The following is a 27,252-nucleotide window of genomic DNA, read 5'->3' as shown; positions in this document are numbered from 1 at the left end:
GGGCCAAAAACGCTTGTAATCTGTCAAAAAGAAGCTCATGTACTTTTTTTGAGCTTCAGGCATTTTGCTTCAGGTCACAGAATGCTCATGTGTGAATAGGGAATAATGGAATTTTGCTTGTTGGGCGTTTTGGAGCTTCAGAGCTGAGCGTTTTTACAAGCTGAAAATTGCTTAGGTGTGAACGGGGCCTAACGGTTCAATTCAGAGACCACAGGTACAGTTGTATTCAAAATTATTCAACCCCCACTGAAATTGATTGTTTTGGCCAGTTTGACATTGATTTTGATCATTCAGTCATCCTGCTTACAATTAAATCAAAGAGGCACGTGTAGGTCAGACAAATATAACATAACATTTATAATGAAATAACCACAAATGTCTTTTCTGTGCTCACATCATTATCAGTTTTATTCAACCCCCAATTGACATTCAATCTTAGTACTTAGTACAACATCCTTTTACAGTTATAACAGCTTTTAAACTTGAAGCATAGCTTGACACAAGTGTCTTGCAGCGATCTACGGGTATCTTCGCCCATTCGTCATGGGCAAAAGCCTCCAGTTCAGTCACATTCTTAGGCTTGCGCACTGCAACTGCTTTCTTTAAGTCCCACCAGAGGTTCTCAATCGGATTTAAGTCTGGTGGCTGCGATGGCCACTCCAAAATGTTCCAGCCTTTAATCTGCAACCATGCTCTAGTGGACTTGGAGGTATGCTTGGGATCATTGTCCTGTTGAAAGGTCCAATGTCTCCCAAGCCTCGGGTTTATGACGGACTGCATCACATTGTTATCCACTATCTCCTGGTACTGAAGATAATTCATGGTACCTTGCACACGCTGAAGCTTCCCTGTACCTGCAGAAGCAAAACAGCCCCAAAGCATGATTGACCCCCCGCCATGCTTCACAGTAGGCAAGGTGTTCTTTTCATCATAGGCCTTGTTCTTCCTCCTCCAAACATAGCGTTGATCCATGGGCCCAAACACTTCTAATTTTGTTTCATCAGTCCACAGAACACAATCCCAAAACTTCTGTGGTTTGTCCACATGATTTTTGCATACTGCAGTCGACTCTTCTTATTCTTTGGAGACAGCAAGGGGGTGCGCCTGGGAGTTCTGGCATGGAGGCCTTCATTACGCAGTGTCCGCCGTATTGTCTGAGCAGAAACTTCAGTACCCACATCTGACAAATCTTTTGTCAGTTCCTCAGCAGTCACAAGGGGACTTTTCTCCACTCTACGCTTCAGGTAGCGCTCAGCAGTCGAAGTCAGCATCTTCTTTCTGCCACGACCAGGTAGCGTTTCAACAGTGCCCTTTGCCTTGAATTTGCGAATGATGCTTCCTATGGTGTCTCTTGGTATGTTTAACATCTTTGCAATCTTCTTATAGCCATTGCCCTTCCTGTGAAGAGTAATCGCCTCTTCTCTTGTCTTCCTGGACCATTCTCTTGACTTCACCATGTTTGTAACCACACCAGTAAATGTCTAGAAGGAGCTGAGTATCACAGTCATTTTAAAGCTGCCTGATTGGTGCTTATTAGGCTTTATTGCTGCTCCCTGACATCCACAGGTGTTTTCAATACCTGATTGAAAACACTTCAATGAACCTCTGTTCTTCAGAGTGGTAGTCTTTAAGGGGTTGAATAATTGTGTAAATGAAGAATTCACAAAATAAACATTTACTACTGTATTACAAAACCAATTGATGTCATTTTAGTTGCATATGGTTCTTTAAGAAGTCCTTGTAGGATTTCATTCTGAATACAATTACAAATGTACACTAAATTCCCTAAAAACCTTTACAGCATTGGGGGGTTGAATAATTTTGAGCACAACTGTATATACATACTGACATTATTCCTTTTCCAAACACAAAAAAAGAAAACAGGCATGCCATGTGTAGAGCAGAGTTATTGTATGGCAATTCTGTGGAGCAGCTTCAGGGCAGCAAGGGTCAAGAAAAACAATACAAAGGGGTAGATTCTTGGTTGAGTACATTATCAATCAGATACAGTACATTGCGGTTTACCAAATATAAACACATTTGAGCTGGATGAAGCACAACCTAAATCCTGATTGTAAGTTGTCTGAGACTTCCTGTTAAAATGCCTTTCCTCCTGGCTTTGAGGAGATGCACTTTGGGGACTTTGCCTTGGCTTTACTTACCTTTTTGTTTTCACCACAAAACATAGTTTCCAAAGTAGATTCTACTCTCTGCCAAAGAACATCTATTAGATGGAGCTTGTTTATTGGACATTGATTGGCTCATGATCCAAATTCAATATGCTTTAGTCAACATAGACTTCTAATGTATTCATCACTGTCTCTTTGTATGCAAAAAAAAATAGGCCAATACGCAATTCGTGTTAACTAAGCACGTATGACTCATTAATATTCTAAACAAAAAGTGCAAATGCTAATAGTCTCTTGGTCCTTTGAAGCATAGCTGAGTAATGATGATTTTATAACTTGGGTTTGTTTTCTCTACTTTCTGGATGCTTCCAACTTAAAGTGTTACTAAACCCACAACCGTAAAATCATTCTATACTGTATATGCAGTAAAGCATGCTGGTTATACTCGCTGTAGAACCTAAGGGGTTAATCTCTGCATTGTGTAAAAAGGCTGTTCTGTATGCACAGATCCTCCCTCCTCTTCTTCCACTGACTCCAAAACATGTCCAAATAAAACAGAGGCCACTTTAAGTTACCTTTTTTTTTTATTCACTTTACCTTTAAATCTATAGAATATTCTATAATTGTTTTAAAGTTTATATTTGTTTGATCAACTTTTCAGAAATAGTCAAATCAATGTGTTTGTTTTTAAATACATTATTTCAAAGTTTAACGTATACCGCATTTATCAGGGTATACCGCGCGCCGGCATATAACGCGCACCCCAACCTTAGAAAGGTAGTTTAAGGAAAAAAAAAGAAAACTTACATTTTTGCCCTGCGTCCATCAGCGGCCTTGTCTGGCGTCTGTCTGCGGCCTTGCGCGGGGTATGTCCAGCCTTGTGGGTGTCCGTCTGCGGCTTCCTTGCACGGGGTCCATCCAGCCTTTTGGCTTTCCATCTGCGGCTTTGGAGGTGTCCGTCTCCGTCCAGCGTGTCCGTCTCCATCCAGCGTGCCCATCCGCACCTTGCCCGGGGTTGCAGCGGTGTTTGTTGGCACCGAGAGGAGCCGGATTTCCTGTGTGTTTGGCTCCTCTCGGCTTGTCTCGCGGTACACTCGGCTCGGCTCTAGGCTGCCATGTATTTTGGACACAGAGACAGCGGGGATCGGCTTATGTCGCGCACCCACGATTTTCCCCTGATTTTAAGGGGAAAAAAGTGCACGGTATACGCTGATAAATACGGCAATTAACGAAATACCTTGTTTGCGCACTACGTATAAATGCTGCGCTACCCGCCTATGGTGCAGTACAGCAGTCACACTTTTCTGCTTTTGGGAACACGGTGTTAGGCTATTGACAGCAATGCTCTCCAGCTACCTTATGCTAGAATTGATCTTTTCGTGACACTGTCCAGCCAGGGTGCGGACTTTACTCTCAAACATACAGAAATCACACCTACAAATCCACATATGAAATATATTCCTGAGAATATGGTGCAGCCAGCAGGTTGAGACTCACTTTAAAATGAATTTCCAATATTAATCATTTAAAATAAGTATTTTGAAACTACACAGCAGTATGCCTTTAAAAAAACGAAATAATGAATAATGTATTTTGCCCCCAAATTATAATAAACTGGACGCAGTTTTTCCATTCCTATGAACTGACTACCAGTTTTATTTAACACTCACAGGGCCTCACATATGAAGTAGTCATAAGTTTCCCATAATGACCAATCACATTTCAGCATTTTTTTTTAAGTTGAAATTAATTCATGGAGACAAGAATCCTACTGGTTGCTATGAGTGACATAATTCCCTGTTAGACACTTGGTAAAATGAGGTGTTTCCCAATATTTGACGCTGACATCTGTACTTATAGCTCTCTCTCACAAGTCGATGGCCTGACCACAAGAAGTATCTTCCCCTAATTATATTGATTTTTTTTTCTTTCCGTAATGGTCCTCATATTACCTTTCCTACTTAACTTACTGGTATTGTCATGTACAGACCACTATTGAAATCAATAATAGAGTATAGCTGCTAAGGATAACAAAAACTGTTTTCTGGGAACACAGTGAGGGTCAATGAGAGGACCCTCTGCTAAGGCAGAAGTAACCTTCGATGGCACTTCTGCTGTTGAGGACCTACCAGCCGCATATTGCTGTATCATAAGGGCCTTAGATAGAGGATATGCCGCCTTGTGAGTCATAATACTCTTCAACCACTCTTGTCAACACATCTCTTGTGTGCATACTACCATATGCATAGCTACAGTAAATGTTTCGGGAATGTCAATGGGAATTATGGACCCTCTCAACCACGTGATCTCCTTATTAATAATATCCAATATGCACATAAATTTGCATCATAATATACCAATACTGTGGCTATGAAGATATTTATCTGATAATTTCTATTCTTCTATTTGTACAATAAAGGAGGGGAATAAGCACTCTTGAATCAGTGTTCAAACTGGATGAGTTGGATAAGAATTAAGGTAGACTGGGGCAAGGTAGCAGCTTTGGCCTCCCATCCCTTTGATTAACATTGATGAGAATTGCAATAGGCACAGAGAAGCTGCCCAATCTGCATTGTCTGTATTGGTATAGCCCTTCCCAATCAGACACCAACAGTCTACAAGTACATCCTGCTTTGTGACTTCACAGGCGGCTAAACAGTTTTGACTATTGTTCTATCCCTTTAGTTTACTTCAGAAGTATAAGGTCTCTTGCCTAGGTCGCCTCTGACCAGAGCCATGGACTTAACAGCATTTGTTTCTTCTATTACGAGTGTGCTGTGCCACTGGTTATTACCACCTGAAGAGGTGGTAGAGACAATACAGTACATGGCTTATAATGCCGAGTTGCAATTGGACTGTACACTTCATTATTCAGAAGGTTTATGAGAAAGAGAGGACGTTCTAATCATTTGCCCAGTGGAGCAGTACCAGAAAGATATGTTGCGCTGTTGATGCTGCATAGAGATACTTCACCATTGAGACAATGATCAAAGTGATACCCCCACTCAGTGACATAGACTATATTGTCAAAAGTATTGGGGCACCCGCCTTTACCCATACATGAACTTTAATGGCATTCCAGTCTTGGTCCATAGGGTTCAATATTGTGTTGGCCCACCCTTTGCAACTATACCAGCTTCAACTGGTGCACAGTCATGTTGAGACAGCTTAACTAAGGAAGGCACCACCCCCAAACTGTTCTCACATAGTTGGGAGCATGAAATTGTCCAAAAGGTATGCTAACGCCTTAAGAGTTACTTTCACCTCATCCCGATAGAACACCTTTGGGATGAATTAAAATGAAGACTGTGAGCCAGGCCAAATGAACTTCTGGAAGAATGTTCAAACATTCCCATAGACACACTCCTAAACCTTGTGGACAGCCTTTCCATAAGAGTTGAAGCTGTTATAGCTACAAAGGGTGGACCAACTCAATATTGAACCCTACGGATTTTGGAAGAGAATGCCTTGTTCGCAGTCTCCGCTCTAATTCATCCTAAGGATGTTCAATTGGGTTACGGTCAGGACTCTGTGCAGGCCAGTCAAGGTCCTCCACCGAAAACTCGCTCATCCATGTCGTTATGGACCTTGCTTTTGTGCACTGGTCCAAATCATTTGGTGTAGGGGGGATTATGGTGTGGGTTTGTTTTTCAGGGGTTAGGCTTGACCCCTTAGTTCCAGTGAAAGGAACTCTAAAGGCGTCTGCATACCAAGACATTTTGGACAAATTCATGGTCCCAACTTTGTGGGAACATTTTGGGGATAGCCCCTTCCTGTTCCAACATGACTGTGCACCAATTGAAGCTGTTATAGCTGTAAAGGGTGGGCCAACTCAATATTGAACCCTATGGACTAAGACTGGGATGCCATTAAAATTCATGCACGTGTAAAGGCAGGCATTCCAATACTTTTGACAATATAATGTATGTTGGGAATTATTTATCTAATTGCTCCCCATTCAGAATGCATTCGCAGTAGAGAGAAGACTTCAAGCAGCAACTTCTTCTACAGCTCTAAGATGGCCAAAGGCCCCTAGTCCTCTTCTGAAAGTAACAGATTGTAATTTCAAATGAATTACTCTACAAGGCTTCTGTATCCACAAGCTTTCCATTTAATGACTACTTATGTATGCCAATTACATGTAAGAATGACATGTGTTCTATATACTGTCACTGGTATTCCCTTGTCATGGAGTTATAAGACAACCGTTATAGAAAAAAAGTGACTGTCAAAGTTGAATCTAATCTAGATCTAGCTGAGGCAGCTGTTTTGTAGACTATTAGTCAATGGTAACTGTTTACCCTGCAGCCATTTTGCCGCTCAGCTCATTAAGAAATAGCCATATCTCTAAGGTATTGGACAGAATTTATAATGTCTTTGTGAATTTCTAGCCCTGAGTGAATTGAAAGAATGGATCCTTGTGAAGGATGAATTCAGCAAACACAAGCTTTTCCTTGGCTAGAGCGAAAAGTCGGGCCAGGGTGAAGCAGCTTGGGCAGTTGCCTTAAGCCATATGCTGTCTATGCCTTGCATACACATTAGGTATTTTTACAGTCTAAACAAGGGCACATTTTATCTCCCAGCAGGACTTTAGTTGAGATATCTAGATTTTTTGTTACAAAAAGGAAGGACTTTAAAGAAAAACTATGGTCAGGCTACAAACATATAAATATTTCAATATTGTTAATAAGTCAGAAATAAGCTTTAAAGGAGAAGTATAGCCAAAGCTTTATTTGGCCGTACATCTCCTATGATTCACAGGAGTGCATTTCGTTCTGCACTCCTGTGACCCGTTTTCAGCCCAGCTAAAGCCCGTTTTCTGCTGTCGTCACAGAGCCGGTGTAGGCTCTGAAAAAATATGGTTGGGATCCACCCACATGCCTGGATCGGCAGCTGACTGAGCCTCTTATCTAGATACTGAGAGGCTGAGCTAGCTGCTCCCGCCCCCTTCACAGCCCAGTGCTCCAGTGAGTGCTGGAGGGGCAAAGCAGAGGGCTGGTGGCTGACAGTCTCCAGCTCTCTGCAGGCTGAAGACTTAGAGCTGGTGGGGGGACAGCTGCAGCATCGGACCGACGCTGAATCCACCTAGGTACGTTTTTTTTTTTTTATAAATCCCATACTTCTCTTTTAAAACAAGCCCTCACAGCCCACTGTAGACACAGAACTGTGAAGCAATTCATCCTCAAATTTCACAGCAGAAAGTACTTTTTTCAGGAGTTGAGTTCTTTCTATTCCCTCTGACTTGGCAGCCTGATAGTCTTTAATGTAAACGTAGAACATGTATACAGGATGAGGGTGAGAGATTACATTTCTGAGACCTGAAAGCCTTGTTAATGGGGGCACCCAAGCAGGTGTTCTCCCACCCCGCAAACTTTGTGTGTCCATTAAGGATGGGCTCAGGCATGTTTGCAGCTCCGCATGCCCGAGCCCACCAGGAAGCTTTCACTGCACAGCGCCAATTTACAGGCAGTGAGAAATTTTACAATCTGCACAGATCAGGAAATGTCTCACTGCCTATGATTAGCGCTGTGCATTGTAAGCTTCCTGGCGGGCTTGGGCATGTGGAGCTGCAAACATGCCTGAGTCCATCCTTCGTGTCCATTCACCCACCTCCTCTGTCTCCTGATTGGCTCACTGGCTGTGATTGACAGCAGTGGGACTACATAGTTCCTACTGCTGGCAAAAGCCAATCAGGAGTGTGAGTTCCCGGAGAAGCAAAGCTCTTGTGGACATAGCTGGATTGAGAGGGGGCTCAAGTTAGTGTGGGGGAATGCATGAAATTAAACCTTGTGCCTTTACAACCACTTTAAATGCTTCTGTTGTGAACTTTGAGGATTAATAGCTCCTTGTCTGCCGCTACCGAGGTCAGTGAGGACCTTTAAGTTTAATGATTAGTTATTGCTTGTTAAGCATATATATTCGACTCTCCATAGCATGGCCACAGGACAACTTAATGAGCTAAATGTTGCATGACAAAATATGGATAACATAGGGGTATATTTTTTTCAGACTGCTCAGAGAGTTGTGTGTTTTCAGTTTCTTTCTTCTTTTTTTATATGATAGGTTGGGAACTACAGGGCACTCTTGTTTCTGACCTGGCACACAAGATGGCTGACTGTATGCCAAGGAGACAGGTTCTCTTTAAGCTTTAAGCTCTTTATCTTGGTCTCATGTGCAGCAGCTCACATCTCTTCCCAGTACATCTCACACACAGATTGCTTCCTCACAGCTCAACGCAATGAATAATTAATGCCAATTTCCATGTATCAGTCTTTTTTTGGCTTTGTTTTTTGCATGTAAAGTAACGCTGTGATTCTTTTCTTTTTTCCCCCTTTCTTCTCCCTTTATGGTTTCCCAAGTTCCAGATTTTCAGGAGCATGATATCTTCTTGTGGAGGAAGGAAACCGGCTTTGGCTTCAGAATTCTTGGAGGAAATGAACCTGGGGAGCCAGTAAGTAAATGCTGACAACAGATGGTGATGTACAATGTGCATGGTTTTCGTACCACCGTTGACAACACTTTAGGATTTGTGCTCTCTGGTGACTGGCAATCGCATTGTGTTTGTGTGGACGTGCTGTGGGTTTCTATTGGGATGATCTGTGTTGTGAACTGTTGTGCCGCACACAATAGAGATTAATTATCTCTGAAGCGACCCAAAACAAGCGTGTCTATATAGTACACACTGCGAAAGTAGACCTACACGCCCCAGTGTTTGATAATGCCAGATCCTAGCACTGCATTCTATGATTATCAATTAGGCTTGGGAGGTATTAGGGGACTATTACCAATGCGGGTACTCAGAAATGACCAGAAACCTCCAGGTAATAAGAAATTAAACATGATAAAAAATATTCTTTAAAAAAAAACTATTTAAAGATATAAATACAAAGAACGGGTTATTACAAATAATATAATTGCATTGTTCTGTACATAGTTTGTAAAATCTTTATGGGCTGGTTCAACATCAGATGCAGTCCAGTGCATTTCTATTCTGTCATCAGCAAAGCGTGGACAGTGTTTTAACCACTTCAGCTCCGGAAGGTTTATCCTCCCTTCATGACCAGGCCGTTTTTTGCGTTAAGGCACTGCGTTATTTTAAACTGACAATTGCGCGGTTGTGCGACACTATACCCAAATGATATCCTTTTTTGTCCTACAAATATAGCTTTCTTTGTGGTATTTGATCACCTCTGCGTTTTTATTTTTTGCTGATATAAAACAAATAAATACCAACCAATTTCGAGAAAAAAAACAATATTTTTTACTTTCTGCTATAAAACACGCCCAATAATTGTTTTTTTAAATAATATGCCTCGCAATTTGTTTATATGCTAATATAATGTGCAAAACCCAATAAACATTTTTCAAAATAAAAAAATATAATTTCTCTTCATCAACTTGGGCTAATCTGCTACATGTTCTTGGTAATTTTTTTCCCCATTAAGCGTATATTGATTGGTTTGCGCAAAAGATATAGTGTCTACAAACTATGGGAAAAATGTATGTAATATTATATATATATATATATATATATATAATTTTTTTTTTACTAGTAATGGCGGCAACCAGCGATTTTTTTTTTTAGCAGGACTGCGACGTTGTGGTGGTCAAATCTGACACTAAGTGACACTTAGTGATATTATCACAGTGACCAGTGCTAAAAAAAAATGTTCTGTCACTGTACTAATGACACAGGGAAGGGGTTAACATCAGTAGCGATCAGAGGGTTTAATGTGTTCCCTGGGAGTGCTTTCTAACTGTGTGGGGGATGCTGTGACTGGGAGAAGACAGAGATCCATGTTCCTGCTTAGCAGAAACACAGGATCTCCATCTTCCCCTCTGACAGAACGGTGATCTACCTTGCTGCCTTGTTTACATAGACAAAACACCTTTCTGCCCCTCTCTGAAACGATTGCCGGGTGTTTGCGAACATTGTGTCCGCCGGATTCGCTGATTGGCACCCACTGTGTCCAGCCACAGCGGGAGTGGGTCGCCAGTGGTGCGCATGCGTACCCCAGACCCAGAAACATAAAAGACATACAGGTACGTGATCTCGCGCTGAAGGGTCACCCTGCCACAGTATTTGTGGGTGGGGCGGTCCGGAAGCGGTTAACATGGTTTTCAACGACCCTAGTTCACACCAGTGCAGTCAACAAAAGTAGAAATAATTTTCTGTATAGAACGCATCTGGAAAGTAGCAAAACACTGCAGAACACGCATGTCCTTAATTGAAACGAACGCACCAGAATGCATCAAAAACACATAAAAACAAACATGTAGAAACACATCCAGAACACAGAAATTGTGGTGTGGACCGGCCCTAAAGCTAAAGCCAGCATTTCCATTTAGATTTATAGTCAACGCTTCCAGACTTTACCTGATGGTGCCAAAGCTTTAAAGTGGGCTAAAACTCCATTTATGATTTTTACTTATAGAGCAGCCTATAATAAGTGCACGTTTAAAGAGAGATCTACTTTAGATGCAGCCGTGAAGTCACCGGTGCATGCGCTCTGGATTAACAATATCCCCCGTGCCGTTCCCAAGACATGCTGTAAACAGTGACAACCACATGCATGCACAGGGTGATATCATCGCCAGCTCTGCCTAACAGATAGCCAAAGCCCACGAACTAGGAAAGAGATCTGGGAAGATGGAGTGCCTTCAGCAGTGACAACGTGCCACTGGAGGGTTTCACCTTCAAGTAAGTCATAATGTGCTTGTATGCGATGCGTACTAGCACATTATGACTTAAACTGTCCAAGGCCCAATTTTTCATTTTTTATTTTTTTGATGAGATTTACTACAGCTACAATCTTCATTCTGTTTATGGTTTGTGTAATCTTGTTTAACCCTAACATGCAGCCAACATTCCCAATGAAATTAATATTCAGCACTCCCTGAGGCTGCATGCACACCTGGGCGTTTTGAATCGCAGGCAGAATCATGATTTTAAAACGCTCTGCTGAAATGACAAATCGGACCACACAAATTTTAGATACCATTCATTTTAATGGCACCTAAAAACAAGGTGTGGTTCTTCAGCGATTGTCACGTGATAAATCGAGCTGCAGTAACGGCAAACCGCACAGCATGAAGTCTGTCACCTAAAAACGGATCAGAAGCTTCTTTCGGGTGACATGCTTTGCGGTTTGCCTCAATTGCAGCATGATTTATCGGGTGACACTAGCAGCTGAACTGCACCACATTTTTAGGTGCCATTAAAATGAATGACATCTGAAATTCAGGTTGTGCGATTTGTCATTTTAGCAGAGTGAAATCGCGGGCAGAATCGTGTGATTCAAAACACCCAGGTGTGAATGTAGCCTAACTGAGCTGAAGGAGCTTTAGGCCCGTTCACATCTATCGATTTGGGATGCGTGCGGAATCTCCTTGGTTCGTACCCACGATTCCAAATCGCACTGCAATGCTGGGAACAAAAACAGGATGTGTGTGTGTGTGTGCCATTCGTTTTTAATGGCACCAAGACAATGCAATTGGTGCAAGAAAATCACATTGCACCAGCATGTTGCCCAAAAGAAGCCTCTGCTCCTTTTTGGGTGGCAAGCTTTGTTTGCTGCCATTGCGAGTTCCTTCACAGATGTCTATTGAAATCGCAGACCCAGTCGCCAAAAGCCATACAGACGCTTCTTTTGGGAATCGATTTGACGGCGCCATTGCCGGAAATTGCCACCGATTTGACATGTCAAATTGCATGGCAAATCACATCAATGTGAACCTAGACTTACAGGAGCTTTTTGTTTGTAATTATTTTTGTATTTATTTTTTACAGATAGTAAATTTAAAGTTGCTTTTTATAAAAACCTAAAGAGCACGATTGCTCTGGAGATGCCCAGGGGTGATACACTACTGGGAGGCAGTGCTGGAACTGACCAACAAGATTGCTGGGACAGCACTACCTTTAACTATGGAGGTATGCCTTCTGGGCATAATAGAAAATGTTGTCCGAACCTCAGCCAAACGCACTTTAGTAAGCCTACTGCTTTTTTATGCCCGCAAGAACATAGCTATGCATTGGAAGAAACCCTCGCCCCCATCTTTGGTGCAGTGGCGGCGACTGGTGAACACCAGCCTTCCTCTGTACAAAGACACGTATGCCAATCGTGGGTGCCCACAGAAATATGATAAGATATGGCGGGGCTGGGTGGAGGACCCCGAGACTGCTAGTTGAGGATTTTTGATGTGACACCTTTCTTTTTCTCATCTTACCCCCCCTATGTGTATACCGTTCACTGCAGGTACCAGCCTATTAACGTGTTTGCACTGCAGATGCTGCTATCTTTCTGTTATACCAACTGCCTCTCCTTGAGAGTTGTATGATGTTGAGCTGTCTATGTCTAGTCTTGTCTACACTGTGATGTTTAATGTGTTTAAAACTCTTCAATAAAAATATTTTTCCAAAAAAAAAAGAGCATGATTGCCCCCTGGTAATTTATCTTTGCATTTCATCTCGTGTCTTCTCCCGGCAGATTTTCATAGGTCATATCGTGCCTCTAGGATCAGCTGATGCAGACGGTCGGTTGAGATCAGGCGATGAATTGATCTGCGTTGATGGCACCGCTGTGGTTGGGAAATCCCATCAACTCGTAGTACAGCTTATGCAGCAAGCAGCTAAACAAGGCCATGTCAATTTAACCATAAGGCGTAAAGTAGTTTATCCAGGTAGGTAGATAATATGCTTATGGCCCACCCTCATACCATATTCCTACATACTATCGGAAGGGGTCCTGTGTGTGTGTGTGTGTAAGAAGGGAAAAACAACTTTAAAGTAAACCTGGGCAGTTTCAAACTATGCATACAATGAAGAAATCTTAGGTTACCTTTCGGTAAAAAATGCATATCAAGATGAATATAGGCAGCTAAAGGTATATGCAGATCTTGAAACTGTGGTATAGACCAGTGGTTCTCAACCCCATCCTTAAAGTGGAAGTAAACCCTCCTATCGTTTTCAGCCAAGGTAGCGACCATCTTGACCTGTTTAATCTGCAACTGCCATGATGCTGTACATGTGACCTGTTATGAAACCAGCCATTGGATAGTTTGGCAGTTTGGTTGAGAGCACAAACAAATGTGACAGCTAGCATTTCCGGCATGCCGGGAATGTTAACTGTGTTTGTAACTATCAAATTGAAGGGTTTACTTCCACTTTAAGTGCCCCCAACAGGCCATGTTTGCAGGTTTTCCTTTATCTTGCACAGGTGCTTTAAGGCTGGATTCACACCTATGCATTTTCAGTGCTTTTTGCAGATTTGCTCTATAGAACGTGTTCCATAGGAAACCATGGTAAATGGACTGCAGTGCAAATCTGCCAAATGCGTAGGTGTGAATCCAGCCTTAATCAGAGTCAAGGGCTTGGTGTTTTGGACAGCTATTTTATCTAAGAGAAATTCCCAAAACATGGCCTGTTGGGGTACTTGAGGACAGGATTGAGAACCACTGGTATAGACTACCTCTTCTGGGTCCTCTGATTAGTTAGGGAGGCTGGACAAGATCAATGGGCATATGGGAAGGTTTTGGCATGTTTAGCTTTGATTCAAACTTTTGAGACTTGCTTATATCTTTAGCTGCCAATATATCTGATATAATGATCTATTTGACATGTGGTTGTCAATGAAGGTAAGTTCTGTGTATGCGTTTTTAAGAACTTATGCTTAGTTTGACGTTGTCATGCCTGTGACAGGTTTACGTTAAAGTAACAATTAAACTGCCCAGAAACTGTTGCTGCAAAAGAACAGAAAATATACCTCCCCTGCTACCTGTACTGGGGAATTCATCTTCATTAGAGAGAAATCATCTACTGAAATCTGATCAGAAAAACAACAACTAGGACTGGGATCATGGGGTACACCCACCGACCCCCCCGTAAAACAATTGTGTATTGTGGCAGCTGGTGGATAGAATCGCTGAGCATAGTGGGGGGGGGCCAGGAGATCAACCTTCCCAAAAATGGCAGTCATAACAGACTTCAGTGGACAATTTCTGTCCAGAAAAGTGATGTTCAGCGGCACAAGCAGCAGGAGAGTTGAGTATTCTCCTCTTTTGCAAAGCAGGGAAGTAATATGGGCAACTTCATGTATGCAGCATGAAGTTTTTTATTTTTTTATTTAAAACTAGCCATAGACAGACAGATCAAAATGTGTCCGGTTCAGCAGGAATGGGCAGGATGGTTGTACTGAAGTTGATTAATCGATAGACTTAAAAGAGCCAGAACACTCCGATATGCCTTTGCCTTTAGTAAATCAACCCCACCATGTTAATCTTCAGAGACAACCTGCAGGTATTTCAATAGAAGTTTTTTCATTAATTTGCAGGTTTGCAGTGATAGATATGGGATGCATTTTGCATGTGTTGTTCTTGCTTAAATTTCTGAATATGAAATAGGCTATTTATTGACGATATAAAGGGGTTGATTTACTAAAGACAAATAGACTCTGCAAAGTGCAGTTGCTTCAGAGCTTAGTAAATGAGGTAAAGCTTCACTTTGCAAAGCATATCCATTCATGTGCAAGGACAATTTAAAAAGAAAACGCATATTTGCTTCCACATGATTGGGTGATGGAAGTCATTAGAGCTTCTGCTCATTTTCTAAGCTCTGGAGCAACTGCTCTTGCAGAGTGCAACTGCACTTTGCAAAGTGCACAGACTATTTGCCTTTAGTAAATCATCCCCAATGTCTCTTGGTGTTGTCTTGTCCTAACCATTACTTTGCCAACATCATGTGCCCCAGTAATATTCAAAAGTGTATCACTTATTTTGGCTTCCAGTCCTCAAGACAGAAAATGAAGTCCCTGCCTCACCAGCATCTTCCCATCATAGTAGTAACCAGCCTGCATCTCTGACAGAGGAGAAACGCACTCCCCAGGGCAGCCAAAACTCACTAAACACTGTTAGCTCTGGCAGTGGCTCCACCAGTGGAATCGGCAGCGGTGGCGGTGGAGGGAGTGGCTTAGTCAGCACTGTGGTTCAGCCTTATGATGTGGAAATTCAGCGTGGCGAAAATGAAGGTTTTGGATTTGTCATTGTGTCGTCCGTCAGCAGGCCGGAAGCCGGAACCACTTTTGGTGAGTGCAGTTAAAATGCCATGACATACAGTTGCATTAAAAGGCAGATTGCATGCTTTCTAGGGAATATGACATTCGTAAAATGAAAAACAAGTCTCACAATAAATCAAACTTCAACCAAATAGAAATACACAGCTTAAAATGTAATTGACAGTGTGCAGGCAGCCATTTTGAGGGATGATTTAAGCCATGCAGAGGGTGCAGATCATTAGTCTTCAGGAAACAAAATTTAATTGACCAAAAACCATTATAGTTTTTCGTTACAGCGTTAAGCAATGGTAGTTCCCATCTGTCTATTTTTTTATTTTATTTTTAAATACTCTTTATTTCAAAAGAAACATTTTTCAATAAACAGTGCCACAAAATTATCAAGACAAATAACTGACCAGGAGTGAAATGAGAGCAACAGCGTGAGAATAACCGCAAGCAACGATATAAGCCTCTTGGGTCTATCCATAGGTGGATGCATACCGGGGAGGAATTGAAAAGTATGGGTAGCTGGTTCCTATAGCTATAGAGCCTCTAGGCCCAGCAGCCAAAAGGAACCCCATCTGTCTATTTTTATAGGTTCCTTTCAACATTGTTCCTTTTCTAGTCTTCCCTAAAATAAAAAAATAAGATGTGTTTGCTGCAAGGAACACAAGCCCTTTGATGAATGAGGACCACTAGGTTTGAGCTCAGTTCTAAGAAACACAGAAAATTAGTATGTAGCGAGTTTCATTTTCTGTAATTTAAATTGACTGATTAATACACTTTCAGAATTTATTTTGCTTCTAGTTGTATTCCATTAAGAAGGCAAGTGCCATCTGAAGCCCAAGACGACAGTAAAAACCTGTAATTATTGAGAAATCTTCTGAGCGATTGTAGGTTTATGGCTCAGCTCCTGTGCATCGGGAGCCATAAAGATGGGCTCTTGAATTCAGCACTGAAAGAAATAAAAGTACATAGAATATTTAATCAACTTGTTGGCTTCAGTCCTAAATAAAATATACATTAGGCCTTGTAACATTTTGTAGGCTTTGAAGTGAAAATCAAAGGATGTTTTATTAGAGTAAATATTTCAAATCTATACAAAAAAATTCAAAAAAAAAAGAGAAAGGAAGGCCGATTATGTCTGATTTAGATCATGGGTAAAGAAGGAGATAAAATACGTATTTAAAATATACACATTTTTCAGTGCCTGTTTAATAAATCGGTATTGTGAAGTGTATCTAAATATAATTTTCTTATGATTATCTTTAATATATCGTGATTGTATTTCATGCCCAGTTATATAGGTACTTCCCTTCCCCTAGTGGCTATGTAAGGTCAGCAAATCCTTCTGCGATGGTTTATGCAACTAAGATTTGAGCAGAGTTGCATGTTCTTTATAGTCTTTCGTATATTGAAAGCAATCAGTTTTTTTATCTAGAATGGGACTGTGTTTATGGTCACCGAATAATTTAAATATTCTAATAAAATTTATCAAACTTTCACCTTACTGAATGAAGACGGCTGCTGGTTGCTTTCCTTCTTTGGAAAACCCATCATGCTCTGAGAATTCTTTTTATATATTAAATGATTGATCATCCAAGTTTCAACCTCTTTCGCCAGTTTGTCTCCTTGAAAGTATATTGTTTAAAGAGAACATATAGGTAATTTATACATATTTTGTTATTATAATCAATACTAAAAAACACAATTGATTTATCTTTGTATTTCTTTTTAGTCAGGTAAATATGAAATATTGAATATGAACATATTGTTGTTTTTTTGCCAGTATGCAGAACTTTAGGCTTATTTTTAAATTGTCATTGTTTTTCTTTACCTCCTGTTATAAAAAGCCAAATGTTTACAAAGCTCAGAAGCTCAATCTGAAATTTACACATACAAGGGGGTCAAGGCATTGATTTTTTTTTCTTCTCTTCCCTGTCCCTAAATGGCTGTGTCCGAGGTTTCATCCTCCCTCAAAATGGCTGTGTCCAAACATGCAGTTGGAAACCACCTTACTGAAACTGGTTGCGTTCTCTCTTTAGAAAGTCCATAATGCTCTGAGAATTCTTTATCATGTATTAAATGTTTATAAAGCCATGACTGTTTCTATTTTAACTGTATCTAAAGCCAAAACCTTTAGTTTGGAGCGTTTTTAACTTCCGGTTGTGTCTACAGAGTAGACAATGAGGAGAAATGTCCAGTTGGGACACAGATGGCTAAAAAAGGGGTTCTAACCCTTCATCTTCTCCAAAATGTTTTTGCTGTATATACTCAAAGTAAAAGTTTATTGCCACACACAATATTTTTGATAAGATTGCCTTATTGCAATGTGAACACATTTTATATATCCTTTATGCTTGGTTTGCTAGCTACTGTTCTATGCTTCCTGTGCTGTGGTTTCTTTTACAATCTTTCTAGTGGCTTGGTTGCATTTTAGCCAAGGTGATAATAAAACCATTCCTTGCTGATTACTTGTACATCACTGAATATCTGAGGTGGAAGGGAGCCTATTATATGCACTGATTATCATTCATGAACAAAACACTGGCAAGCCTAAGTGGGTGATTTGTCTTTTTGCAATATGGGAGATCGTGGACCTGATACAGAGATGGAGGGATTGTGGGTAGTCTGCAGCCTTGAAGACAAATGAGCTGACCCCGGCCCATTCCGTTTTAATGCAAGTGCTAAGTAGCAAACCTTAGTCAGATTCCAGGAAACAAGTTTATAATGGCCCTGTAAATCACCCCGAGGGTATATTGAAAATAGATTTGGCAAAGGATTTTCCATTTTGTGCTTTGCCTCCTTGTTAGATGTACAGTGACCATGCTGAGCCTTGATCTACCCCTATTCAGCAGCCAATTGCAGTGATCAGGTGAGAATTAGGCACAGCAGCCAGTAACAAGCTTTTGTGGCAACTGGAAATGTACATTTTCAAGTGAATATTGTGCTGAGATATCCATGCTATGGCTACTTTTCATAGCAAAGCACAGGGGTAACACTGTATGTGTGGCTTTACTGCAAGAGACAAGCTGAAATTTAGAACTCTGGGCATAATCTCCGGATCTCTATACCCCTCTTTACATTCTACATTTATGATGTAACTGTGCTAAATGAACACTATAGTAATAATCAGATAATAATAATTATCAGATGCACTGTGCAGACAATCTAATTATCTTACTATAGTCTCCCATGAAGCCACAAAACCTTTTTTGGGCTATGCTGTCTAGCGGCTTAATGTTACTAAAAAGGCAAAAATAATTGGTGAGGATGTCAGACTCTTGATTGCTGCTATCTGGTCCATTACCTGCTTTCCCAAATAGGTAAATTTGATGGTACACTTTTTCAGCTCTGTGAATGAGCCTTTTCAAAAGTAGATCACATTTTCCTTATGAAGTGTTTCCTTTAAAGTGTAAATTTGGGCCAGCCTATGGGGACATTCACATATTTATTTATTTTTTTTCACAAGAAAGGACATTTACATATTTAAATATTCTTCACCAGGAGTAAACAAGTTTTAGGAACAAGCATTCACCTCTAGAGCTGCACACACTATTGAGAAATTCATCCTCAAAGTTTACAGAACAAACAATTTCACATTTAGCAGCCTGCCAGTTTTTTAATCTCTAAACTTATAGCAGGTGCACAGGAAAAGGGGGAGTAGAGTAGAGTAGAGTAGAGTAGTGGAACTTGTCATGAAGAACTTTAATGCTTCTCTTGTGAATGTTGAGGTTGGATTGCTTAGCAGTGGCTGCAGCTAATGGAATCCAGTGAAGACTTGATTTAAAGATTGCTTACTGTTAGTGAATATATAAATGCTTGAATGTCCATAGCCTGGCCACAGGACTACTTGTTAAGAATATGTAAATACTTGACTGTCCATAGCCTGGCCACTGGTTCACGCCAAGGATGAGCTCTGATCTACAAAAAAAATGATAGGATTGGCACAGGGGTTTATAGTACCATACTTTGCATTGCTCTGATAACGGGCGTGATGTGCCTTTGTATACTCCGTAGTGGCCAGCCCCTTTGGCTCAGAGTTCAATATGCCAACATCCAACTTGCCTTGCCAGTGTTTTCTTCAACATGAGCAGCAAAGCTCGGCTAATTCTTGCTTAATGCATTTTTAACCCTCAACCTTCTCCTTTCTCAATCCTTTTCTCCTGTCCCTCCGGTATCTTGCCACTTTAACACAAATTGTGACATACAAAAGCTGGAAATGCATGTGTGGCCATGCCTCATAAAATAGGTCGGATAATCGAGGGCAGCCCAGCTGACCGTTGCGGAAAGCTCAAAGTGGGAGATCGGATACTGGCCGTCAACGGGTGTTCCATCACCAACAAATCGCACTCGGATATTGTCAACTTAATTAAAGAAGCTGGAAACACTGTAACTCTACGCATCATCCCTGGAGATGGTAATGTGCTGTCTTTATCCTTCATGTATAATTATATTGTTACTACTATTATAACTTGTAACTTTCGGTAAAATGTATTAAAGAGTGGGGGAGAGTTAAAATTACTACGTAATTGTAGTAGTGTGATCCTAGCCTTACTGATTCTATCCGGAAACTGTTAACACATTTAAAAAAAAATGGGGAAGACTTGATGAACCACTTGGTCTTTTTCTGCCGTCACTCTTCTATGTTTCCATTTCTATGTACCCGTATTGATCGGCGTATAACACGCACAGGCGTATAATAGGCATGTGCATTTCGTTTCGTTCCGAATCGAAATTCGGACGAATTTTTCATTATTCGGACATTCGGATGCATACGAATTCCCGAATTGCAATATTAATGAATTTACCGAATCCGAACGTTTTCGATTCCGAATCGAAAACCCGCGGACGAAATTTGATCGGAATTCAATTTTTTTTCGAATTCCGATCGAATTTCGTCCGCGGGTTTTCGATTTGGAATTCGAAAAAATAAATTTTTTTTTTTTTTTTAATTCCGATCGAATTTCGTCTGCGGGTTTTCGATTTGGAATTCGAAAAAATATATATATTTTTTTTTTTTTTCGAATTCCGATCGAATTTCGAAATTATATTTGAAAAGAGACTATGACCCCTTTCACACTGGGGCGTTTTTCGGGCGTTTTTTAGGCGCTTTGGCGTTTAAAAAAAGCCTGTAAAGCGCCTGAAAGAAGCCTCATCTGCAATCCCAATGTGAAAGCCCAAGTGCTTTCAGAGGCCTTTCACACTGCCAGCGCCCGAAAAACGCTGGTAAAGCGCTGCTAAGACCCCTTTCACACTGAGGCGCTTTTCAGGCGCTTTGGCGTTAAAAAAAGTTTCCTCAATGGGAAGGGGGCTTTAGGAGCGGTGTATTAACCGCTCCTAAAGCGCTGCAAAGAAGCTGCATGCAGGACTTTTTTTGACGCCCTGCCAGCTCAGCGCCTCAGTGTGAAAGCACTCAGGCTTTCACATTGGGATTGCAGATGCAGCTTCTTTCAGACGCTTTTTTTAACGCTAAGACCACTTTCACACTGGGGTGTTTTTCAGGCGCTTTAGTGTGAAAGCACTCGAGCTTTCACATTGGGATTGCAGATGCAGCTTCTTTCAGGCGTTTTACAGGCGCTTTTTTTAATGCTAAAGCGCTTGAAAAATGCCCCAGTGTGAAAGGGCCCTTTTTGTTGTCGAATCCGGTCTAAATACTTTCGAATTCGACCAGATTTTTCGAAATTTGGTCGAAAACGAACGAGTTCCGAAAACTAATTTAACACATGTAACGAACCTAACTTAACGAAATTAATTAAATAACGAATTAAAACGAAACGAAACAAAATTTTCCCTTTTGCACATGCCTAGCGTATAACATGCACCCCTAACTTTACGAGGGAAGTTTCAGGAAAAAAAACTTTCCACAACCCCCTGCGTATAACACGCAGGCACAGTTTACCCTCTATTTTCAGGGTAAAAAAGCGAGTGTTATACACCAATATATACAGTATATTACCAGTTGATAATGGTAATACAGGTAGAATTCACAAGGCTGCAGTTTCATAACAGCAACATGCTGATGAAACATGGCAAAAAGACTGTTGTACAACCCAAAAGAATTCCTGTTTTTTTTCCCTTTTTTTAACTTTATTTTATATGCTTTCTGCAGACTTGTATAATCATCCATTACCTTGTTTTTATATAATCCAACAAAAGATTGAAAATCACAGCAGCTCTTCAAGTCCGGGGCAGATTGTATTATATTCGCTGATCTGTATAGTGCCATTATTTGGTGACCTTCATCGTTTCCTATGTTCAGAACCACTCTGCTAATCCATTTTAAAAGCTATTCATTTTATTTGCTTTGTATTTCCTTAAATGTTATAGAAAATAGGTCTGCCTATGTGAAGTTCTGGAGCGATGAAAGCCACATCAAGCTGCACATTAGTTTAAAAATAGCTGGCAAAGTTTTTTGTACTGTCATAGCTGAAGTTTTTTTGCTGTTGAGCTGTTTGCTTGTCACCCAGAAGGTTTGATGGATTGTGTTTGGTTAGGTACTTAGTTTATGTATGTTTTATGTTTTACAGTCCCTTCTTAAAAAGAGTTTAGGCTTAAAAAACAAAATGTATTCTATTGCAGCATAGCACTTCTTGATTCCCCTTGTTTTCTTTATTTTTGCCTGGTGACCTACCATTAACATACTTTATGTCCTAGGGCAGTGACCTTGGCACTCCAGATGTTTTGGAACTATATTTCCCATGATGCTCATGCACTCTGCGGTGTAGTTGAGCATCATGGGAAATGTAGTTTCAAAACATCTTGGGTGCCAAGGTTCACCATCACTGTCCTAGGGTGACAAAACTCACTCCTTATAATATTATCTGTGGAGAAGCAGGATTGTCCCCCTCGGCTGCTCTTCTATCTTGAACTACAAACACCTACCAGTCTCCTCACACTTCGAGCAACGGTCTCCAAACTTCAGCCCGGGGACCGGATGTGGACCCTTGCTTGCCCTTATCAGGCCTTTGAGACAATATTCCTCCCACTAATACAAGGCGCTATTCCTTCTACACCAACAATGGGACATAATTCCTGTCACTGATATCAACAATGGGGCACTATTTCTTCCTAAGGCACCAATGATGAGTCACTGTTTTTTCCCCTAATACCAACAATTGGGCAATATTTTTCCCACTAATATCAATGATAGGGCATTCATTACACCCATTGGCGCCAGGGTATTTTTTACTCACACTGGTCACAGTCCTGCCCCCTCATAGTCTGAAAGGCAATTGGACCTTTGTTTAGAAAGTTTAGAGACCCCCGACTTAGAGGATGGTAGCTCTATAGCTCACAGAAGATTGCTGGGAAGGCTGATGGCATGGTATGAAATTTTAGTCACAGGGCCACTAGAATTCTAGAAGAAACATGTACAGTATTTTTTTGTATCAAATATCTCAGGTGCTGGCTTGGCTCATCTCCATCGGAACAATCACTTTTATCGGCAACAGGAAAGTGCACATTGAGATGCAAAATAATCTTTCTTTATTAAAATAGCCAGCAGGAACAAGTTCTGATCTGATGTTTCATGCTGGACACAGCGTTTTATCAAAAAGCTGTGCCTACGCAAAACATGTCAGAATAGAATTTGTTCCTGCTAGCTATTTTAACCCTTTCATACAGACCATACACAAATATGCATTCTCGGCTTGAAGGTATTATACCGCAGGCATCGCCCCGGTACCGTTTTTTAGATCCATCGGTTGGTTTTCTTTAGATAACAACCGATGCAGCTAAAAAGCCGCTCGGCTGGTTTCTTAAGGAGCAGGAGGGAATCCCCTCCCGCCGCCCTCTGCGACTCTCCTGGGCTCTCCCGTCCCGCTGGGAGGCCCGAGCGATCAGCTGACACATCCGCTGGCTGGCCGAAGACCCGAATGAAGCAAGAATCGGCTTCAATCAGGTTTCTGTTCTAGTAATCTGGAAGCGATGTCATTACTCGGCTACCAATGGCACCGATTTAAAAAAATGCCTAGTATTTGCCCACTATCCTTGTTGGGGATAGTGGTAGGAACAGTGCCCTATTTTTGATATCAGTGACAGGATTATGTCCCATTGTTGGTGTAGAAGGAATAGCGCCTTGTATTTGTGGGAGGAATATTGTCCCTAAGGCCTGATAAGGACAAGCAAAGGGCCACATACGGTCCCCGGGCTGAAGTTTGAAGACTGTTGCTCTATGTATGAGGAGACTGGTAGGCGTTTGTAATTTAAGTTAGAAGAGCAGCTTAGGGGGATGATCCTGCTTCTCCACAGATAATATTATAAGGAGTGAGTTGTGTCACCCTAGGACAGTGATGGCGAACCTTGGCACCCCAGATGTTTTGGAACTACATTTCCCATGATGCTCAACTACACCGCAGAGTGCATGAGCATCATGGGAAATGTAGTTCCAAAACAAAGGAGGGATTTGGAGTCTTATAGAGCCCTGATCCCTCCATAAAGAATACCTGTCAGTCGCTGACTATTACTGTCACAGGGGACGTTTACATTCCTTGTAAAAGCAATACAAATGATCAGATTTTTTTTTAAAGAGACAGTTTAAAAATAAAATGTATTAAATAATAAAAAAATTGCATTTTGGACCATTTCATGTTACCGACTTTGTGGGAAAAGTTTGGGTCTAGCCCCTTCCTGTTCTAACATGACTGCACACCACAAAGCAAGGTGCATAAAGACATGGGTGAGCGAGTTTGGGATGGAGGAACTTGACTGGTCTGCACCTCAACCCAATAGAACACCTTTGGGATAAATTAGAGTGGGGACTGTGAGCCAGGCCTTCTCGTCCACATCAGTGCTTGACCTTACAAGAGCGCTTCTGGAAGAATGGTCAAACATTCGCCTAGACCCACTCCAATAACTTGTGGACAGCCTTGCCGGAAAGGGTGGGCCAACTCATTATTGAACCCTACGGACTAAGACTGGGATGCCATTAAAGTTCATGTGTGTAAAGGCAGGCGTCCCAATACTTTTGACAATATAGTATCTATATATAATGTGTAATAGACTTTACCCTTGACTATACTATAATAATATGGCACAGAAATTAAAAGCAGAGTGTGCTGTCTTATATTCAGAGCTGCTGATGAGCTGTACAGTTCACCAATCAGAAGGCCTAAGCAAGAGCAGATATTGCCAAATGTTATCTGAGCTTCAGAGAATCTTGATTCTTCTTTGCCGCTCCTCTGCCTCCTTCAGTTCTGCTACTGGATCTGATCATAGGTGTGTACCCTCTGCCACTGCTGCCATGGGCATTGTCCAATGGGAGCCTTCTAGTCTTGCAAAGATATATTGCAACACAAAGTAAAAGCCCAGTAATTTTCTTGGTACTAATTCCCTTTTTTCCATCGCTAGCTACTTTTTGTGTTGCGTTATACATGATACCTCGGCTGCGATTTTAGCATAATGACCCTCATCTTGTTTAACAGATAAAATATCTCCAGGCATTTTCCCGGCTCATCATGCAAATTATAAAATCTGTCTAATGTTCTTTGCTTCCTTGTGCTGCTCGGTAACTAAATTGCTGATGTGTGTGGTTAGTGTAGGGAAAATATGAAATTCAGAGTACGGCAAGCTTCAGCGAGTCCAGCAATTTGTCTTTGCAAGCTGTCAGGCCGCTCAGAAAATGTACACTGATGTTTACTAATCTCTGGCCTGATTTTTTCTGTTAAAGATAAATATGACATTGTTGTATACATCTTATTATGTACAGGACCAAACTTTAACCAATTTTTATTTTATTTTTTATTTATCATTAGTCAGGTAGATATGAAATACTGTATAAATAATGTATATGAATATTTATTTACCCTTTACAAGTTACTAGGCAGTGCACTTGTGTCCATTCCTCCCACCCTTTGCTGAGTCACTTACCACTATGCTGTGAATAGCCAGTAATATGAGCTATTCAGAACAGTAGCTGATGAAAGGAGACAGCCTACTTCCTCTCCAGGTCATCCCCACTTGTTTCAGTTTGAGAAAGTCAATACGTGAACAGCCATTGGTATTATAGAAATTACCTTGCGTAAATTGTTAAAGCAAAGTTCTGCCGAAAAAATAAATAAAAAGTAAGCAGCTATACAAATACTGCAGCTGCTGACTTTTAAAATAAGAAAACTTGCCTGCCTAGGGCATCTGCAATGTCAGCACCCGAAGCCGATCTGTCCCTCGGCTCTCGGGTGCTGCCTTCGCCATCTTGGGTAAAGGAATCAGGATGGCCTTGTGGCTTCACTTCCTGGTTCCCTACTGAGCATGCGCGAGTCCTGCTGCACCATCTCACTGTTCTGTGCTGTTTTATGGGACCTGTGTGTCTCCCGGGGGGGGGGGGGGGGCGGAGGAGTGGCCCTACATGACGTAGATCGCCACTGATACTGCGGCGATCTATGCCCTGAAGTGGGAGCAAATACCTGTATTAGACCGGTATCTGCTCCCTCCTCCCCCCTGAAAGGTGCCAAATGTGACACCATTTGTAAGATATTTTTTTTACAAGTATCTGGAACGTAATTTAAAACAGCAACCTAAAAACCAAAAAAGTAGAACTATAGGCAAAACATGTTTTTTTTTTTCATTTTGAATATAGCAAGGAAGGGTTATAACCCCGTCGAATTTATTTTCGCCATATATGTACCATTGTAGAGATTTTCCTTCACTTCCTACCCCATAGCCAAACAGGAAGTCAGACAAAATCCCTGCAAATTAAGGGAATTCCTTGGGAACCCCCAAGTCACCAGAACTAGTGTCCCCGTTGGAAAATGTCTCCTCTATTTTGGATTTTTGTTTACATTCACTTTCAGGCCGGGTTCACACTGATGCCAAATGGATGCAGGTTTCCCTGAATCCAATTCGCATGCCAGGAGAGTGTGACGACTCTCAGTGGAGCCAGTTCACACACCTCCGGGACGCGGTTTGAGTTTAAAAAGAGTCCTGTGCGTCTTCTGGTCTGTTTCAGGTGCAAATTCAGCCAAGAAATCGGACCTGAAACAGTGAACAGCTACACACCGGCCCACGGCCGCAGCTAGTGTGAACCCAGCCTCGTTGATAACGATAAACGAATAGAGAGGGTGAATCTCCGTAATGGGGGCACAAACAGCAATAAAAACCCAACAGGTGTTATAATTCATTTACCCTCTATCCAATATTTAAGCATTCTGAGAAATGCATTTAAATAAGACTTTGTCGGAAGTGACGTAGTAAGATCTGCCGCTGAGGCTGGTCTGTTGCAGGTACCGTATTTATCGGCGTATAACACACACCCTAAACTTTAAGAGGGAAGTTTCAGGAAAAAAAAACGTTCCACAGCCCCCCTGCGTATAACACGCAGGCACAGTTTACCCTCTATTTTCAGGGTAAAAAAGTGAGTGTTATACGCCAATAAATACAGTATCTGTCAACACAGCCAATAGCTGCACAGATAAAAGAATTTACATTATTCCATCATTTCTTTGTCGGCATCTTAATCCAAGAAGTAGAGGCTGACCCTTGAATAATGCCTGAAAAAAAGATGCTGGCCTTCGAAAAAGATGCACGTTGCCAGGGGAGAGTACTGTGATCATAATGAGAGGTAATACATACCAGGAAATGTTAAACGAGCGCATTACTTGGCATACGTACACTTTAAAAAAGCATTTTTTTTATTCCAAGTCCACTTTAAGCTCTTAACTCTTTTTTGGAGAACTTCTTTAAAATCTTGGCTAGCCTGTAAAATCGCTCTCTAAACAGTGTGTATGCAACAAGTATAATTTAATTAGAAGGTGAGGTATAAAGGCAGTGTAAAAGACGTAAATTCAATAAACGATGTTCCTAATTAAAGATGGTTTGCAAGTAGTGGTATACCTTGATTAAATTTGGAGGTCCATTAAAATGGTTGTTTAGACCAGCATTCTATAACTTGTGGGTTTAAAGAGATAGTTAGGGACTACAAATTTCTTTCAAGGCAATTTAACATGAATTATATGTGATGTTTAAAGGCTTCCAAGCCAATTAAGCCTCCACTGCATTGCTTTAAAAAAAAAACAAAAAAAAACAGTTTTATGAATAATATTTAGATGTTGTTTTCATGTGAAACATAAATTAATGTG

At 41.1% G+C, this 27,252-nt stretch overlaps 1 protein-coding gene across 10 annotated transcripts in view; it reads left to right on the top strand.

Moving 5' to 3' along the window:
• The window catches only part of MAGI1 (membrane associated guanylate kinase, WW and PDZ domain containing 1), a 693,886-nt gene that overhangs the window by 643,343 nt on the left and 23,291 nt on the right, over positions 1–27,252 (top strand). For 7 of the 10 annotated variants that reach the window (XM_040359187.1, XM_040359182.1, XM_040359183.1 and 4 more), the window contains 4 exons: positions 8,489–8,580; positions 12,617–12,809; positions 14,912–15,208; positions 19,395–19,598. In XM_040359187.1, the coding sequence (XP_040215121.1) occupies positions 8,489–8,580; positions 12,617–12,809; positions 14,912–15,208; positions 19,395–19,598 (786 nt within the window). The remainder of the gene's footprint in view (positions 1–8,488; positions 8,581–12,616; positions 12,810–14,911; positions 15,209–19,394; positions 19,599–27,252) is intronic. The other 3 variants (XM_040359189.1, XM_040359186.1, XM_040359184.1) reach the window with 2 other exon arrangements.

The sequence above is a fragment of the Rana temporaria genome, chromosome 7, assembly GCF_905171775.1.
Source record: "Rana temporaria chromosome 7, aRanTem1.1, whole genome shotgun sequence".
NCBI classification, from domain to species: Eukaryota; Metazoa; Chordata; class Amphibia; order Anura; family Ranidae; genus Rana; species Rana temporaria.
Note: the sequence above shows the minus strand (reverse complement) of the source record. Positions and strands in the feature narration are given on the sequence as shown.